The sequence below is a fragment of the Thermobia domestica genome, chromosome 4, assembly GCF_964235325.1.
Source record: "Thermobia domestica chromosome 4, izTheDome1.hap1.1, whole genome shotgun sequence".
Taxonomy (NCBI): domain Eukaryota; kingdom Metazoa; phylum Arthropoda; class Insecta; order Zygentoma; family Lepismatidae; genus Thermobia; species Thermobia domestica.
In genome coordinates, this window is record NC_137457.1 from 258,941,271 (window position 1) to 258,960,488 (window position 19,218).

Here is a 19,218-nt window from a genome sequence, read left to right on the forward strand (position 1 = left end):
AATAATAATAATAATACAAACTTTCGCGGACTTTGGGGAAATAAAGCTTCTGCACTACTGAATTTGGCTCTCTCCTATTGACAAAAGATTACAACTGTCTAAGCAACTGATCCGCAAATCACATATATGAATATTGAATGAAATCAATATTGCGAAATCAAACTATTACTGAAGTTACCATTTGTGCGTATAATACAATAGTAAGCAATGCTGCTGCTTGTAAGTGACAGGGACAAATAAAGGGTTAAGAGTGGAAAGTGTCTGAAAGTGAGAACATCGACCTTAAGAGTGAAGGGTGTCCGGAAATATGAGCACCAACTGTAAGCAGGAAAGGTGTCTTGAAAATATGAGCACCAACCTTAAGAGAGAAAATTGTCTGAAAGATGAGCACCGATCATAAGAGTGAAAGGTGTTTGAAAGTATGAGCACCAATCTTAAGAGTGAAGGGTGTCTGAAAATATGAGCACCAACCTTAAGAGTGAAAGATATTTGAAAGTTTGAGAACCGGCCTTACGAGTGAAAGGTGTCTGAAAGTATGAGCATCTACCTTAAGAGTGGAATATGTGTTATTTGTTCAGGGAACGAACTAGATAGTGTAGTTGGTGGAGTACCAGCATAGTAAACCGAAGACTTCGGGTTGATTCCGGACTTAGTCTACAAATTTTCAATATCGATTTTTTATTAAACTCGCATTTAAAGGTAGATATGGCGAGAGAAGAATCAGTTGATTCTTTCCATTTTCGCATATACGTTTTTCCAGACTATAGTTGTTCGCATATATTAAAATTACAAAAGATCCGACTATTTTTGGCGGTTGCTTACCTTAAGAGATACCGTACCGCCACCACCGATCATGTTCTAGTGGAGTCCTAGCATTGTGGACTATCACACGGCTTTGCAGTTTCCATTGCAGCAAGCTCGGTGCCGGACAGGCATGGAAATTCTGTTCCACTCCTTCCCTGTAAGCTTTCCGTAGACCATCCAAGATGCACGGGCGGCGATGTTGAAGACTTCGATTCTAGTCCAAATGCGTAAAAATTCATTAGATTGGCATCTGGGCTTTTTACAGGAATGTCTTCAAACGGAATGATACGAATTCCTACTTCTTCTGCCATTTCCTGATAAAAACATAGTGTTTTTCTGTACTCGAGGCCTTGTTCATATGGATCATCACCTGATTAGCGTTAATTGTGGGATCTCTTTCCGATAGATAGGTGTCAGAATGGATTCTTGGAAATAACTTGCATTCACCTTCACTCTTTTGTCCACCTTGCATCATCTTACCCTCATGGAATCTCGTGACAACCACAAAGCCAACAGGGAAATTTTCCCTGCACAGACGAACGAACAAAGTTTCTGCGCCCCTTGCCGTCAATGTTACGGTATGTGATACCCTGAAAGTGACCAGCAGTAGTGAGATGAACGATTCACCCATTGTAACAACTTTCTTCCATTTGAAACCTGCCAGGTACTTTTCAAACAGTTTCCTGCAGTTCGTCTTACATTCGGCAATGTGACGCAGTAGCAGGTGGTGTACATGGGCCTTCTGCACACACTTCAATCCTAAGTGCTTGCGACTTGTTTTGTTCACAGCTGACGGTGGAATCTGTGGCTCATACCACGTTGAGTTGAGGGATTTTCTTAGCACTACAGGTGTCACTTTGTTTGGAGTCCACCTGGTGGTTTTCTTGAGTGAATGTTTCGCATGGAGAGCCTGTTGTACGTAACAGACCACAATAGCTTTCGCAGGCGTTACCCGAGTGTTAACGCATTCTCCCGTCACTTTCACAGCGCGTACGTACGAAAACTTAGCATGGAAAAGGCCCATTGAGTAACCCTTCCAATACCGGTTATTTTCGGTACCATTTGATAACACTCACTACCAACACGCACCTACAAGGTCAGACACAACACTTCTCCCGCTAGCAATTCCATAGTTCCCATGATACACCAGGTGGTAGCACCGAATCGAAAATGGTTGGATATACAGCGAACAACCTTCTGTATGAATAACAGCTATATCTATCCATCTCTGTTTCTGTTGGCAGGTAGCAGAATACAAACGGCAAGAGAAAGGGAGAAATCTTATATATATATATATATATATATATATATATATTATGACTACCCGCAGCGGGTGCAGGGAGGCAGTTCCCTCAGGGAGGTTTTCAAAGAATGTTCTGTTCTTGGAAATACATATCAAAACATACTAATTTGCTCTCACAGTACTAATTTGCTATATAGTACTTAATATATTTATATCAAATACTGTAGTATTATAGTTTATTTACTGTAGTTAATAAGGATATACGTAAATAACTATTGTTTTATGTGGTGTGTTATGTACATGAGTTCATCAAAGTGTGTGTGTATTCGCGTCTGCGCGTGTGTCTTGGACTTTTGCCCCTCCCCCCTTGTGGAATCGATGTTTCCTCCTCTTGGAAATATTCATTGTTCCAAGAATAGGTTTCATATCATCTCTTAACCGTCTATTCAGACCGGAAGAGGGATAAATCACCATTTTTGGTTTCAACATGATCATCATAGAGCTAAAATGTAATACATGGCGTGAAGCGGATTTTTAACAATGGTTTCAGCCTCCAAAGAAAAGAAGAAATCTCCACCCATTACTTCCTTCTGAAACCGGAAGTACAAGAAATTGTTTACTACTATCGGCTTATGTTTTCGATTTCAGCAGTGATCACCATTTAAAAATAATAATAATTAATAATAATAATAATAATAATAATAATAATAATAATAATAATAATAATAATAATATAGCGAAAAGCTATTTTTTTAAAATATGGATTCAACGTCCCAAGAACAAGTTCCATCCTTGACAGATCTACTACTTCCAGTTTCAATATGGGATCCCCATAGTTTGGAAGACAACTATGCTTTCGCAGTGTAAAGCGAAATTTACTTGTACTTTCTCGTAAGTACCATTAACAGTAAATAAACTGCTGATAATTAATAAGGAAGAATCTACTGCGGTGACAAATTGTGAGGAAAGTTTGTTTGTGGGGATGGAAACATATTCAATCCTCATCAAGAACAAAATTTGTAATGTTAAAATTTAAAAAAAAAAATATATAAATGTTTAATATACGATTAAAAATAAGATAATAACGCTGAAGGTGAACATTCTTTCGTTTCAGGAATTAAATTTCTTTTTTCCGAGCAACCCATTGGCTAGCATTGAAGTACCTGCAACGACGGCAACATTTGAGAATTGCACATGTTGTGTAATTAAGCCACACGCTATTCAAGAGGGTAAGGAGTTTCTTAGGGATTTTGTATGTTGAACTACTTTGTTCTGCTAGTTTTTCCATGTTGTTAGTAGTCTTTATTTATTTATTTATTTATTTATTTCATTTATTTGTATTAGTATAAAAGTTATACGAATTGGTTAGCGTAGATGCCTTTGGTTCTTGTGTCTCGAGTTCAGTTTCCGTAGGGGTACTTACTTTTCGATGTCTACCTAGTATCGTGAGGCAATTAAGGTCTGAATTGAGAGAGGTTTCGAACTCTAATCCAAACAATAAATAACGATGATAGAGGGTAAAGCGTTGGCTGTCTGGCTAGCTAAGCCCTAAGGAGATATAAGATCCGGGCGTTTATAGCACGGCCAACAAGAGATGGTCTCTGACGTTTCTTACCACATGCGGTGGGACATTGCAGCCCCTACTTCGATACCAGTGTTACCAACCACGAGCACTCTGTCTTATACCATTAATTAAATTGCCACTACAGTTGCACCGAAAAAAACCCTGACACGCGAGTAGTGGCAATATCACTGCGAGCTGTCAGAGACGTTCTCTTACTGGACGCACTATAGTTCAATATAAAAGTACTATTACTGTATATGTTTTTATTTTATTTTATTTATTTATTTCCCGTAATCACTATGACACACACATGTACAGCGTATTGCAAGGATCTCCACATCACAACAGACGCACGTGTCAACTCAACACGTGCTATTATTTATAAACAACATAGCAGACAGCAAGCGAACACGGAAGACCGAGGAACACCGAAAGCAGACGGACCTCACGGAAGACCCGAGGAGGACAAATAAAAGGAGGACCACCGAGGGACCCAGTATCAGTTGACCAACTGATCGCCTAACCTTTACCTTCCTATGTCGCTGTGGACTAGGAGAACCTCTTCCTTACCCTATGCCGCACTGGGCTAGGGATCCATCTTAAACTTGTAATCCAATCCTAACCAACAACCTGCCAAAGTGCTCTGGAAACTGCCTTGAGTGGAAGGGGCACCCGGCAAAACATTTTCCTTCACTTGGTCATTGAGGAAGAGACATTGAATTAAAGACAATTGTACTTATTATATTTTGTAATAAAACTTGGTGAAGGGGAAAAGACACCCGGTCTATCATTTGACTCTACCAAACATTACAGTATTAATGAACTATACTTACATCAAAATAAAAAACGAAGTTCATATGAATCTGTTGGGAAAAGTACATATTTTCAGAATGACAGACAAAGAGCTGTTTAGAGAGCAGACTGGTTAGTATAGTGGTTAACGTATCGGCATAATACGCTGAAGGTTCCAGGTTAGAGTCCCGGTCCAGTTATGCACTTTCCATTCTTTTATGTATCATTGAATTCGCACTTATAGAGAAATTGTTGTATTAATAATTGGTAGTTTCTTCTACTCGTTAATATAAATAGTATATCAGTTGTATTTTTATGAGATTTTTTTTTTTTTTTTTTAACCGAAAAAAGTTTGTCATCTTTCACCGGTGTAGTATGAGGCGGTAACTTGTAGTTTAACGACCTAAAGCTTCCAACCACCTGAGCTGCCACTGGGAAATGAACTTGGATTTTGTGATTTGTAGGTGTTTCATTGTAGAAAATGGTGGAAACCAATTGAATCTCGTGCGTATAAGAAGGGAACATTAACCATTATCCATGAAGGAGCTCTAAAACTCAATCTTATTAGTTACAGATATGCGAAGTAGTTAATACACAATAATCCTTCCTTTTGCAGGTCTTTTAGGGAGAATAATAACAAAAATTCAAGAAAGTAAGTTCAATATAACTGCTTTGCAGATGTTTTACTTGGACCCTGTATCTGCAGAAGAATTTCTTGAAGTGTATAAGGGAGTGGTACCTGAATATTCGGTAAGAAATTAAAATGAAGACTCTATTTAAAAATCTGTATTTTATAATTTAAAATAATTTATATTTTGTTGTTTGCTTCGTGTATGAAAACTTCAGAAAGCTAGAAATTAATTGTTGTAACCTATTTAAATTCATAGTCGCGATTGTGGTACCTTTGCCATTAGACCACAGAGAATAATTCGTAAGATTTCGATGAAATTACGTTGGAAACAAACGTAAGTTGCAGTGTTCTAGCTTAAACATTATACCGTAAGCAATTAACAGGAAATTCATTGTAACCAAATTAGTAGACGCAACATCTTTTAACATAACTTCCTCCATGTTGACTCTGGAATTATTATTTAAATATAGTACTTTTAATAATGTAAGATTGCTAGATGATAGAATAGAATGCATATTTTAAAGTTGACGACGCCAGGATTCGACGCAGTGTCGTGAACTTGTCTTTCATACAAATATTTTGTTTAATACAAGTTATGTTTTGCACTTACTTTATTTTGTATGCAATTTTTATAATGTTCGGACATAATCTGGCGTCAATGTGTGTATTACCTACAATTTATTTGCCTTACAACAATATATTATTTGGTGCAGGTGGATTAGGCTTATACACGCGCTGTTTTCGTTGCTATTTATACTGTGACTAAAGAATACTTAGTGCAATATAATTTAATAAAATTATTCAACTTTCTTATGACAAAAATAGTGAAATAGTCGACTCGGCCAGAGTTCTGCGACTGTAATATTAAAACTACATGGTGATTAATGAATGTATGAACAAAAGAAAGACTCACTTGACGCATCCGTTGTCCGAAATATTTTCATACTGTTCAAAGGCTCCGTGCCTTTTCCTTCGGTGCCGCAGAAGAGTCTTCCACTGCGACATGTATTATATTCTGAAGAATCTTAATTAAGTGTGTGTCATCTGTAAACATTGTGAATTGACACAAACATATTGGTTTCAAAATCCTACCTTGCACCTCGAGCTGTTGTTTCTATTAAAAATAAATAGAAATATAATATTTTCACAACATAAAATTAAAATCATTGAATTATATGTTATGACCATCTGAGTAAAAAAATGGGCGCGAAGAGTACGGGAAAAGGCATGACCTGTTTTCATATGAGAAACTGTATTATTTGCATACACTGAACACCGAAGTTATCGGGTCTACTTCCATCCATTATGGTTTCGATAGCTCCTAGAATGATATCGTTTCATTTATTTCAAGTCAATGTAATATAATATCTTTATTCATACGTTTCTGTTAAATTATATGTTGCTACCGGAAGGTTGAGGATTTCATTATTATCATAACTAAAAATATTATGGAATCTCTTCTCGAAAATTTGTAAATTATTACATTTGATTCTATCAGTATTGTTGGTGTCACTGAAAATTATGCGCTACATATTCAATTACATAAAATCTATTAGCTATTTTACTTTCAACGGTACATCAATGATACATACTTCATTGAAAAGCTCTTGAAGTACCCAATAATGATTATTTCAGGTTGTTTTTCGGTATTTGCAGCGGTTACGAAGATATTGGATCTTCAACATCAAAACCAGAATTGAGAATATTCCATTTTTTCACTTCATGGCGCCATATTTAAAAATGGCGGCAACAAATAAAAACCTTTAGCCTAGAAAACACTTTCCAGTGTGTTCCCTCATAAATGGCGCAACAACAAAGTTCTTATTGTAAAATAACATATAGTTATTATAGTTTGAAATTTGAGAGACGAGTTCGGCTGGCAGCCATATTGATGACATCATATCTCCATTTCCTCAAATGGGATTCTTTGGGACTTTCAGTATGTTCATATATAGATATAGTAGAATTGATGCTGAAAATTTCAGCTTGTTATTCCAAATTTCCACTTTTAACCCAATTAACCCAATTCTCGGAGTTACCGAGATTTTTTTTTTTTTTTTTGTTTGTTTAATTTAAATGTGCCCGTGTTCAGAATATGTAGGAGCATTTCTTTAGTTACTGAGCTGGGACAGCGTCAATGATTTTCTGGTAATTTCTAGCCCACATCTCAACGCACGAGTCCATGGCTACAGAGGGGGCAGAAATATATAGTGGATATTAAATTCTAAATATGAACAAGAAGTCGAGATGCAAAATAGGATTTTGATTCCAAACAATGTACCCTATAGGAAGTATTAGCACGTACGTCAATGGCTTATTAAAGTCATCGAGACCGTAAAAGCTGAAAAGTGGATTAGTATTCCGTTGTGTCCTTTGATAACAAATTCGTCATATCCTCGTGTATTCCTCTCCTTCCCTTAATGTTTATTTTGTAGTGAATCGTTTCTTGCCCGAGAATATATGCACAATAAAAATGGGAAAACTTGATATGTTAAATTAATATTAACTACAGTTTGCAACTGAAATATACCAATTAATATAGCATCAAGGAAAATATTTGTGTTCTTTGAATTATGTTCTTTCCGTACGGCGTTTTAATATGCATTAAATAGATCTTTGTTTTATTGTAATTAACCTGTAATTTACGTAAAATATTTGATTGGTTGGTTTGGAATTTAGCGTCCCTTCTAGCAAAAGGCTGTATGAGACGTTGACTGACAACTTATCGTGGTATTTGACTCTTTGAACTACTCCAGCTCTCACCGAGAATCGAACCTGAATCTTCTACGTCAAAGACTCATTTGCTAACCATATGGCCACGATTAAAATATCCATTCTTGGGAAATCGATGTAGTGAGTCTCCTTGTTATTCCCTATATCAGCAATGATTATTGTGAAACTTAACGTCGTATGATTACACTAACATTTTAGTCAGCGTTTTTTCCTTTGAATTAGTAGCTTGTGTGTAATATCATATATTTGACTACTTGCGAACGTGAATCTTACTAATATGAAGGTTTTTCTTTGTAGAATATGGTGAGTCAGTTAAGCTCGGGACCTAGTGTTGCCTTGGAAATCACCAGCGAGTTTGAAGACACTCCCGGCAAATTTCGAATATTTACAGGACCATCAGACCCAGTAAGTAGCACCAAGGAAATTCAAAAGCTTTATGAGAAAACAAATGAGGAAAATAGTTTAGAGTTTTGACTATCATTTTTTATCGTTATCTTAAGGAAGGCTTAAATTCAATTCACTCTTAATATTCAAATGAAGGCAGAGAAAGAAAAACATCACTTAGTTTATTCATTTTTGTCTTTTATTTAATCGTGTATGGGGTCTCTAGAATAGGAAGGACGTATGGGTCCATCATTGTTAGTTCTGGTTAGGCCCGTGTTTAGGTAAGTGCTATTCTGTGCTCGAGAACAAGGCAGCAATATTTTTTTTTTTTTTTTTTTTTTTTAAGGATTCATAATAAAGTAATATTTAAAACTAGTAAATCGTAGAGTGCCGCACAAACGCGAGAAAGTATGTTAATATGTTTAATTCGCTCTAATTACAATAGTTGCTAATTAGCTAGCTTATCTAATTATTTTGAAAGTCATCCTCTCCCACCCCCACCCCAAGGGGTGAAAATGAACTTGAACATCATGGAAACCGATATCGTTAAACTCAGCGACCTCGATAACTATGAATTCAACACTAATATTTGTCGTTTTCGATTACTTTTAAAATCTCGCCCCTTCCCTGGGGAGTGGAGTATGACCTTGAATTGTATTAAAACTGTCACTATTCATCTCAGCGACCCCAAACATTATGAAATCAACTCTAATATTGGTCGTTTTCGATTATTTTTAAAACGCCCCCGTGTTATTCTTATGGAGACTTTGCACCCCCCATATCTCAGCTCAGGTATGGCCTATGGACCTGGAACAGAGCATTTTTATCATTTCTCTGAGAGCTTTAAAACATTTTAAAATTTCATGTTTCTATCTATTATGGTTCTCGAGTTAAAAAGCGCTATAGACAGACAGCTTATTGTATTATTAATAAAGATACTGGTAAACCATTACTGATGGTGAATAATGTAAACAATTATTTTTCTTATCGGCTATTAATGGTGCTGGGGCGGCAAATTTTTAGATCACAGGGGCGTACAATATATATAAATACGGGTCTGGATACAAAATCTAGTATATGAGGTATAGTATTCGAACTGTATTCGAGCTTGTATATGAACTGAAACTTCACTCGTATCCGCAATTTATGAACTACTGACGCTCTAGGTGATATAGAGGAAGGTTTATAGAATATGTTTCCATAAAAATGTAAAAGCGGATGTACAGATGCTTATCAGTTTAATGGTAAGTTCGACTTACCAAGCTTAATATGACGTTGGACTACCTTTCATCCTCAGAACAGCTCACGTGTGACGTGGAATGGAGTCATAGAAGTTGTGAATGATAGCAGTGGAATATTATACCATTCCCGTGCAGTGTATCACTCAGTTCCATGAGAGAGGATGGAGACGGAAATTGCGCCGAATTCGTGTGTCTAAAACGAACCATAGATGTTCAAGTGTGTTCAGGTTCGGATATTTGCTGGGCTACAGGTGGTGTTGAACTTCATTCCAATTTTCTTTCGCGGCAGCTCCAGCTGTGTGAATGGGCGCATTGTCATCCTGGAATATGGCTTCACTGCCCAGAAACAACGTGGCTGTAGAACGGCGAAATAATCACGAGTAGTGACGCGGCCGGTAAACGTCAGCATAGGTCTCCACTGAAAACCAGGATATTGCGGCCCAGAGCATCACAGAGAGACTGCGTATGATACGCTTCACACATAAAACACAGCTCGTAAAGTAAGTTGAACGATAACTCATCCGATTATATCACACGCTTCCAGTCATCAGCAGCAGCCCATGTTTCATGTTCGCTGCATCATTAACATCGTGCTAATACGTCATAGTTCCTTAGCGGTTTTGCCCATGTAACTCGATCCCGTATTCCCATGCTATGTAACTCACGTCGGTCTGTGATTGTCGACACAAGCTGTGGGAGATCCTGCTTGAATATCTCCGTCACTTGCACCGCAGTCACACGAAGTATGTCACTGAGGTTTTCTTCCGATCACTGTTCCTCTTCGCCGATATGATTTTGCGATTTGTATTGTAGGCCCTCATCACTTGACACTGCCTCTAGAGACACATGCAATCCGAGCGCCAACATTTGCCCTCTTTGGAAATCCGTGAGGTCGTCTATTTTACACTATTACCGTCTGCTCAGTTCACTGCATGCGGCCGTTCTTTTGCTTCTCACGTTGCACGGAGTTTGCCGTAAGATACCACTACCAACAGCTCGGCTTTGCAGTCGCCATCTGATCCGTTGCCAATGCAGACATCTAGTATGTTTCTCTAGGTGTTTTCATTAATTGATAAGGATATGAAGGTATGGTTAGATTTTATAAAAAAGTATAAAGGGAAGTCAATTAAAGGGTTATGTATTTATACAGGGTTGGCTGGTTTAAACCTTGGTTAAACCATCTGGGTTTTTCAAAAGGACCAACTGGTTTAAACAAACAAACAAAAACAAAGTGCTTTAAATCGTGTGAACTGCATGGTGACGTTTCTACATATCAAACCATCTGCATTAGTTTTATCTCCTTTTCACCTTTTAATCAAAGCGTCCCATGTTCAATTCTCAGTCGAACCACAACCCTTCTTTCAAGTGTAAACCAAGTAGCGGTTCGGATGTCACTTTAAGCTAGTCTCCTTGATAACCTTGGTATCACATAAGGATGTTAAGCCTAAACATACGAAACGAAACCAAATTGTATGCCCGAATGCCTGTTGTTTTATAAAGAAGCCAGAATCAGTATCTTAAATATACTGATAGAAATTGGCAAAATTTATCGACTGCCTACGTAGCTTCCAACATTAGCTTGTATTGGACTTTGTATTAATTTTATTGATTGATATCTACATACTAAATTTCTAATTGAATACCTCAGTTTTAGCGTATTGATTATGATACGTTGACCTTTAAAATTTACATGCAAAGCAATAACAGGATTTTTCCGATGACTAAGGCGGCAGTTTCCCGATGTACAAGATCTGTCTTGAATGAAACCAGACTAAGGCTGTGGAACTGGATGTATTGAAAGTAACATAAACTACAACTAATAATCTTCAAAATAACACCCACCGGCATCTACACACCGCTTCCGGCGATTCTGCCACTGTTGATAAGCTCCCTGGAATTCCTCTTGTGAAATGCTGTTCAGGGTCCTTGTAACGGCAGCTTGAACAGCTTCGATAGCCTCGAATCGACGTCCTTTGAGGTCTCGTTTTAGCCGGGGGAAGAGGAAGAAGTCACACGGGAACAGATCAGGGCTGTAGGGAGGTTGTGAAAGTGTAGAAATATTTTTCTTGTCCACCTTGTCGTGTGACTGGGCGCGTTGTTGTGGTGCAGGGTCCAGTTGTTGGCGATGTCTCTTCGAACGCGGGCGACCCGTCTGCGGAGTCTTTCGAAGACCTAGACGTAGAAAATTGCATTCACCGTCGCTCCTTGTGGACGACGCCTTGAGCGTCGTGAAAAACGATGAGCATCGTTTCGACTTTTGACTTGCTCATCTGCGCCTTTTTTGGACGAGTAGACAGCGGCGTGTGTCACTCTGCGCTCTGCTGTTTGCTCTGTCTTCGTTCCCGATTTCCCTAGCCGAACACAAAATTTAATGGCGTAACGCTGCTCAAGCAACCGCGGCATTTCGCTTTGTTCCAAGGCACTCGCACAACGTCTCACTCAACACTCGATTCACACCGAACCACTGCTCGCAGCAGACTGAACACTTGTGCGTGGTGTTGCTACGGCCCCCACTACCTCTCCCGGCAATTAGTTTCACTGAGCGACGCGAGAGGGCGCCACATCAGAGCTAGTCTGGTTTCATGCAGGACAGACCCTGTGTATATATAATTCTGTATAATGGTTTCAGTTGGGCAACAGTTTATCTTTTTGTCCTTCTGAAATGACTCTTGACAATTATATTAACAAGTATGTAAAGATCAGTACAACGTATTTTTATCAGAAGTCCTTCGTGAGTGAGTCAGACTCATCGCATTTGTGGCCAATTAGTCCCAGTTTCGAGACCAAATGGAGGACAATTTTTGCACTTTGGATTCCGCTTTAAGCTTATCTGACCCCTTCCAGCATAACCCCGTTGTTGAATAATAACACCAAGACGATACACTTATTTCTGTCCATATGTAATATAAATACATAGAGCAAATTATTTAAACCATAAAAACCTGGCTTAAATCGAAAAGCCCGTTTTTTTCTTTTTTTTTTCTTTTTTTTTTTTTTCATAATAAACCATGGTTTTTGCCAACCCTGTGTATTTATGCATACATCATATTTACATTTGTAGGAAGCAAACATCTATATCCCAATTCTGGTAAAGGTTGCCTTTGTCCAAATTTAACATGTTTGTTTTAATGTAATATGACCCGAACACTTTCTTTCTGGTAGTGGTGACATTTTCTTAGTAATTTTGACCTTCTTCAAGTTGTATTTGGTTATGGGTAGATGTTTTGATAAGCCAGAAACCGCGTAATCCTAAACTTCTGCGTCTCTTATCCACTCTAGTTCATATAATCCTTTTAGTCATCTGAATGCGACTATCACATTGATAATGGCAAATAGATCTTAGCATGTTCACAAAGTAATTTTTGTAATCTGCGAAATGCTTTTCAATTGAAATCGTTAGTTTGAATTGAAAATAATCATTCTGTGCGTATTCTTAAGCCATATAAAAGGTTGTTGATTGTTAAAATTAACATAAGGTTTCCAATAGATTTTAATTATAACATTTCATTTTATCTTCTAGATAAGTAAATTGGAGAAACAGTTCCGTGTAAAATAAATAAGGGGAAACTGCTCATTCTGTCCCGGCTTCAGCGTCAGTGTTAATAGATGTATAGGATATAGCTCTATTTAACGTGAGATCTGTATTACCTGTGACTGCACTGAATATCGGATCAAACATACAAAAAGCACACGTGATATTGGGAGTTTTTCCTACTGGAAAGTGGATTATCTAAGTGAAAGAAATAATTTTATTGAGATAGATAGAATATAATAAAGGGGAAAATTGTTATTACAATCTCATTAGAAAGGTATATGTAAATGCAAATTTTCTTCCTTAACTTCGAGGTGAACATTTAAGTAAATAAATAAATATAATTCGGTCAGGTTTGATTAATAGATTTTAGCGTTTGAGTGATACAGTCAGTTACAATTCTTTTCGTGTATGGGGCATATCTTCACTCAGGTCCTATCTTAACTTTGCCTTCAGGACTTCTCAACCTCAAATTCTAATTTGAACATATTTAGTCAACTGTTGCATCGATGTATAAGTGAGTAGCGTTTTGTGTATAGGAGGACAAGGTCATTTTTGGCCGTTGTTCTTTTGTTACTGCTTAGTTTGGTGTTTCATGTTGGTGAAAAGGCGAGTATATTTTAATTCTGCCTATAATTTGAATATTTTACGGTCGAAATAAGATGGAATGTCAGGTGCATCAAATTCATCATTTCCGCCACATTCTGCTGTTCGAGATTAACCGAAGATGAAATATAAGAGGAGCGGCGAAAACAATTTGTGATGTATGAAGCTAATGCCATTGCTGAAAGTACGGCAAGAAAATGGCTTTCTCGTTTCCAGGAAAGAACAGTTTGACTTCTCTGATGTTTCACGGTCAAGGCGACTGTCAGATTTTGACGAAGATCGCTGAAATGAGCGTCATGAGAATCCTCATCAAATAACTCGAGAATTGGCTCATGTTATAAATTATGATCACTCAACCATTGCCTGTCATTTGCATCCTATGGATAAGGTGAAAAAAGTGGATGCATGGGTAAAAGTACGTAAATATAGGTAGATTGATCTGCAAAATGTTTTGAAGTTATGCACCGTATTTTTGACGTTTATCAACATTTTAATACGAGGTATGACGATGCTAAGTTTGATATATATATAGCTTTTATTTATTTATTTATTTATTTATTTATTTATTTATTTAGGATATAGCGCGGCAGCTCCGTCCTGATAGTCTTCGTGCTGTATTTGGAACTACAAAGATATTGAATGCTGTTCACTGTACTGATCTCCCAGATGATGGCATTTTGGAGGTAAGTGTTACGGTGATAGTTTTAGCGTAAGTAGGAAATAGGCTATTCTAATAATTTTCTGCACTCACCTCTTTGTTCCCTGATTCTAAACAATAATACTAACTGTGAATTATTGGGTTGGGTACATATCGGGGTTGAAAAAGAAGTTAAAACAACTATTTTTTAAAAAATTTAAACTTTTTTTTGTAGTAGTAGTAAAGAGTTAAATTGATATTTTAATTACCATCACTCACTGTATTTGTTTTACTTGCGTACTACAAGATATTAATTTCTATACTTCTATTTACAGCTAAAGAGAATATACATTTTGAAGTAATTTATGCATAACAGATTTTCAGTATTCTATTTTTAGTAATTTTTAAGAAGTCTTTGGGACTCCCTGGATCTCAAGGCCCAAGAGCGATTGCTCCAACCACTCCGCCTTTATACGAGCCTGATCACCGAAACCTGTCACTGAGGGCTTTCTTCCTTGTTCCTCTTTATTGATGTGGTTCTGCCGCAATTTTTGTAGGCTGTCATCACCTTCGGCACGGTTTCTCTCTCCACACCCAACACACCTATCTCTTTCGTTACGCTTGCACCGCATAAGCGAGTAGGAAATCAGAGATCGCTCATTTTATACTACCAATGGTACACTCAGCTCACTGCACACCTCTGTTCTACTGCATTTCACGTAGTACAGAGTTTGAACTAACACACCACCACTTCCAACAGCCCGGTGTGATCACCACCTTACCGTTTCCAACTCACATATGTGACGTGTTTCCAACTCCAGATGTTTCCATGAGTATCTATATATGTGTGTATTATTAAATAACACTCACCTATTATGTGTCTTAGGAATCTTATATTCCTAGTATCATTTCAGCAATAGTCTTGTTGCCCTCGACTCGAAGACACTAAAAAAGAACTTCGGATAGACAGATATCTTTCGTAACCACTTTCTCTCAGAAAACACTAAGAGTCGACGATAGATATTTGAAATATAGACTACTACACACCTAAAACTTAGCGATACCAACATAAAAGCAATGTTCGATGTTACTATTTAAACATGTCTCATGCTTGAACGAATGGAACACATTATAATAATACAACGTGTAAAACAACAGCTAGCCTTATCAATGTTCTTTTCATGCATTTTTAGCCAATACTTCTTGTACTTCCCACGGGTACTCGGAGCTAAGGCTTAAGACTATCCTCTATACTAGTCTCCACACATTCTTATGTTGTAACAAACAGTGGTGTGAAAAATATACGTACAAACTCAGGAACGATATTCAAGCTAGTTGCTGTTATGTTTCATACAATTTAAATTATTTTACTTTATTTCACTTCGGGTTTTCTTCATCTTTAACCCAAAGACTGATTGCATCAACTGACACAAATCTGCCTATGTAAAAATCTGAAACATCGTGCTACCTATAGAACATAAGTGAAATATTTTAAACCGCATGAAACTTGTGTAAATAGTAAGATCATATATTGTTTATTGTTCTTATATTGATACTGCTTAGTTGTGAGTTACCTGGTAGTGTGGTAATTATGTATATTTCAAAAACTACTAATTTTGGTGTTTTCTGTGAGAAAAGGATAATAGTTGAATAACAAGTACAAATATTTGTAACTCCGAAACTCCTTATTTGTGTCCACCAGTCGAGGACAAAATTAGTTGCCGAAACCATGCTAGGAGTATATTTATCCGATTACGATTCCCAGAGCACGTAATAAGTGAATGGTAGTTAATCGAAGCAAAATGTTCCTTATTAATAGACAGATAAATTCCCTGTATTTCCTTGTTCTTGGAAATTAGAACGAAGGGAACGTATTTTGGTGTGCACCTCATATCTATATATCTATCTCTCTCTATCTCTCTATCTCTCTCTCTCTCTCTCTCTCTCTCTGTATATATATATAAAATTGAATTTGTACAAAAAAATGGCATTTACGAAAACAAATTTTTTCTTTCTTTTTTTTGTAGGTTGAATATTTCTTCAGATTGTTAGCTGATCATGCATCAGCCAACAGATAATGATACCAACAGATATTTTAAACTAATTAAAAACAACATATGTGATTTGGATATTTGCTGGTTAGTTTCAGTGTCAGTTTGAAATTTCTATACTATTTTTTTAGTATTATTAGTTTTATAGTTGAAACGTAAGAGGGATCAAATCATTTTTAATTTGTAATATTTTATCTTATTCAATGTCAGACATAATTCTATTTGTGTTAAGGAATTCTATCATTATTTAAATTAAAAATGAAAAAAAAAATGTTATTAATGATGAAAATTCTCCGTATGTGTTCACTCCAATGTACATACATATCTGTCGGTCCAAATACCTTGTGCTCATATCATTTCCTAGTCAAGTAATGTCAAATTTTGTGGCATTTAAATAATATTCAATGATTTATGTAAAAAAGTTAATATTTTATAATTGTCGAAAGGAAATCGTATTTTGGAATTACGGTTTTTATTTAACAAATGAAATAAATATTTATTATAAAATATTGTTTTATTTTGTTCTCGATCCTTAAGATTAATGATAATAATTGTAGATTTTCTAAGCAGTGGAAGGTACTAGGTGGGGCTTAGGGAAAATGAAGCCCACAGAGAAAAGAGAAAATTCAATTGAAACTAGTGGGAAAAAATCCAAATAACATTATTTTTTATAAATAACTAGCAGCGTTCACCCCGCTTCGCTGCGGTCACCCCGGAACGCAATAAACTTTGTTACTTAGATAATTTTTACTTTTTCGCTTTCAAGTGATATGATAAAAACCATAGAAGATTGCAGTAAATGTTAACATTATATCGCCTGTCATTTATGTTAACCCGCCCCGCTTCGCTGCGGTCACCCCGGAACGCAATAAACTTTGTTACTTAGATAATTTTTACTTTTTCGCTTTCAAGTGATATGATAAAAACCATAGTAGATTGCAGTAAATGTTAACATTATATCGCCTGTCATTTATGTTAACCCGCCGAGTGACACGGTCATGCGGGTTGCATATAAATACGTTTATTTTTACCTATGATGAACTAACAAAGGATTTGTACGTTATGGACACTTGAATGGTCAATTATCTCAAGACACTGGTAATTAAAAATTAAAGTGATATGATAAAAACCATCTAGGGTCCAAATCCTAATAACCCCCAAAAATAAAAGAAATTGGTTCAGCCGTATTAGCGTGATGAGGGAACAAAGGATTTGTACGTTCTCTTTTATATATATAGATGATGTAATATTGTATCCTGATACGTTTTCAACAATTGAATTGCCCAACGTGTTAATAATTAGTTCTAAACGTTTCAGTTTGTGCATTACGCTGATAGATGTCGCTGCCTATGCTGTCCTTGCCTGCGTGACGCTAATAAATGCCACTACCTGCACTGCATATATATATTTTCACGCGCTACCCTAGCCAACTATTAAGTTCGTCACAAGGAAGCGAGTAACGTTAGATTTACATTAAAGTTGCACCACCCGAGTGTGACGTAATGTCACGTGGTATTATCATAGGGGCAAAGGTGAAATAAAACGAGTCCTGCGGGGCTTCTAACCCCCTTCGCTCGCTCAGCTATATTTCGTAACGTAAGTAAATCACATTTTTTTCCCAATAAAATTGTGTGCTCAAAGTTGTACCTTTTCCCCTCCTGGTGCCTCCGGCACCTCCCTCTTTAACTCCCCACTGCCACCTACAACCCAAATGAGTATTATTTTCATTTTATATTAATGATAAAGGTGTTATGAAAATTTAAAAAAAAATAAAAGAAAAACTTTCCTTGGAACGGGTTTGAACCCACGGAAAAAGCTATTTTCATTACTAGCTCACTCGTTAGCACGTTTGGCAACTGGCGTTTGATTTGTGCTATATGCATGCTATGGAGCGAGAAACGGATAATTCCAACCAATCAGAACCGTGTATTTAGCTCCTATGGCTAGGATCGAGCGTGATTAAAATATATACACTTCCACTACGAGAATTAATATATGTGTAGCCAGCTAATAACCTAACTGCATGTATTTGGATCTCACACGCTTTTATTACTACAGTCACTTTTATTTCATCACGGATGCAAGACAAAATTTATATTCAAGGTATTGTGTGGGCTCGCACCTGTTTCGATCTGTCGCTCTTGGATGATGCAGCAGACCGAAGTCTCGATTTCTTCAAACAGGCACTAAATATAAAATTTACTCAGTATTCTTTCATGTGTTACATGTGAAAGTATCCTTGAAATAAATAACAATACAATATTGTGTAGTATTTATGGTAGAGCTCAATGATGTTTTCTACAGATATTTGTTGTTGTAGTGGCATATATGGTCGAAATACCAGGATTAAACATGTTTTAAGTAGATGGGGACAGCAAGAGGGAGTATACATATTAGGAGTTAAGTATGACCAAATCCACCCTGTGAAATGAACCTCCCCCTCCCCCAGAGAAGGTCTTAACCCTGCTTTAGTCGCGCTCATTTTATGACATGAGTAGTCGCTGCGGACTGACATTCCGCAGGTATATTAAAGTTTTTAATTGCATACTAAATAAATGATATTACAAAAATCGCAAAGAATATTAACTATTTTATTGAAAAAATATTCACCTTCACGAAAACACTTGTTATAAAAGTATTTTTATTTCATCACTTGATTTAGTGATTGTATTTATCGCTAGCGTATTTCTGTTTATTTAATTTTCTTGTAGTAAATCGTTGCTTTAGAATGAGTTACAAAACATGATTTACGTGATAAAATTTAATTAAAATCCCAATTGTTTAGCATTATTGTAACTCAGAGCTTATACAATACAAAAGAGATAGTATGCATATTGTATTATAGTGTCATTCGCCAAAATAATAATAATAATAATAATAATAATAATAATAATAATAATAATAATAATAATAATAATAATAATAATAATAATAATAATAATAATTTTCCGTCAACACTGAAGTGGTTTCATTATTTCTTCCGGAAAAAAATATTTCCAA

At 36.5% G+C, this 19,218-nt stretch overlaps 1 protein-coding gene across 3 annotated transcripts in view; it reads left to right on the forward strand.

Moving 5' to 3' along the window:
- Window positions 1–16,725, forward strand: part of nmdyn-D7 (nucleoside diphosphate kinase homolog 7) — a 43,176-nt gene extending 26,451 nt beyond the window's left edge. For all 3 annotated transcript variants that reach the window (XM_081755830.1, XM_081755831.1, XM_081755832.1), the window contains 5 exons: window positions 3,162–3,276; window positions 5,020–5,153; window positions 8,065–8,172; window positions 14,106–14,213; window positions 16,195–16,725. In XM_081755830.1, the coding sequence (XP_081611956.1) occupies window positions 3,162–3,276; window positions 5,020–5,153; window positions 8,065–8,172; window positions 14,106–14,213; window positions 16,195–16,245 (516 nt within the window). In that variant the 3' untranslated portion in view covers window positions 16,246–16,725. The remainder of the gene's footprint in view (window positions 1–3,161; window positions 3,277–5,019; window positions 5,154–8,064; window positions 8,173–14,105; window positions 14,214–16,194) is intronic.
- Window positions 16,726–19,218: the final 2,493 nt, after the last annotated feature.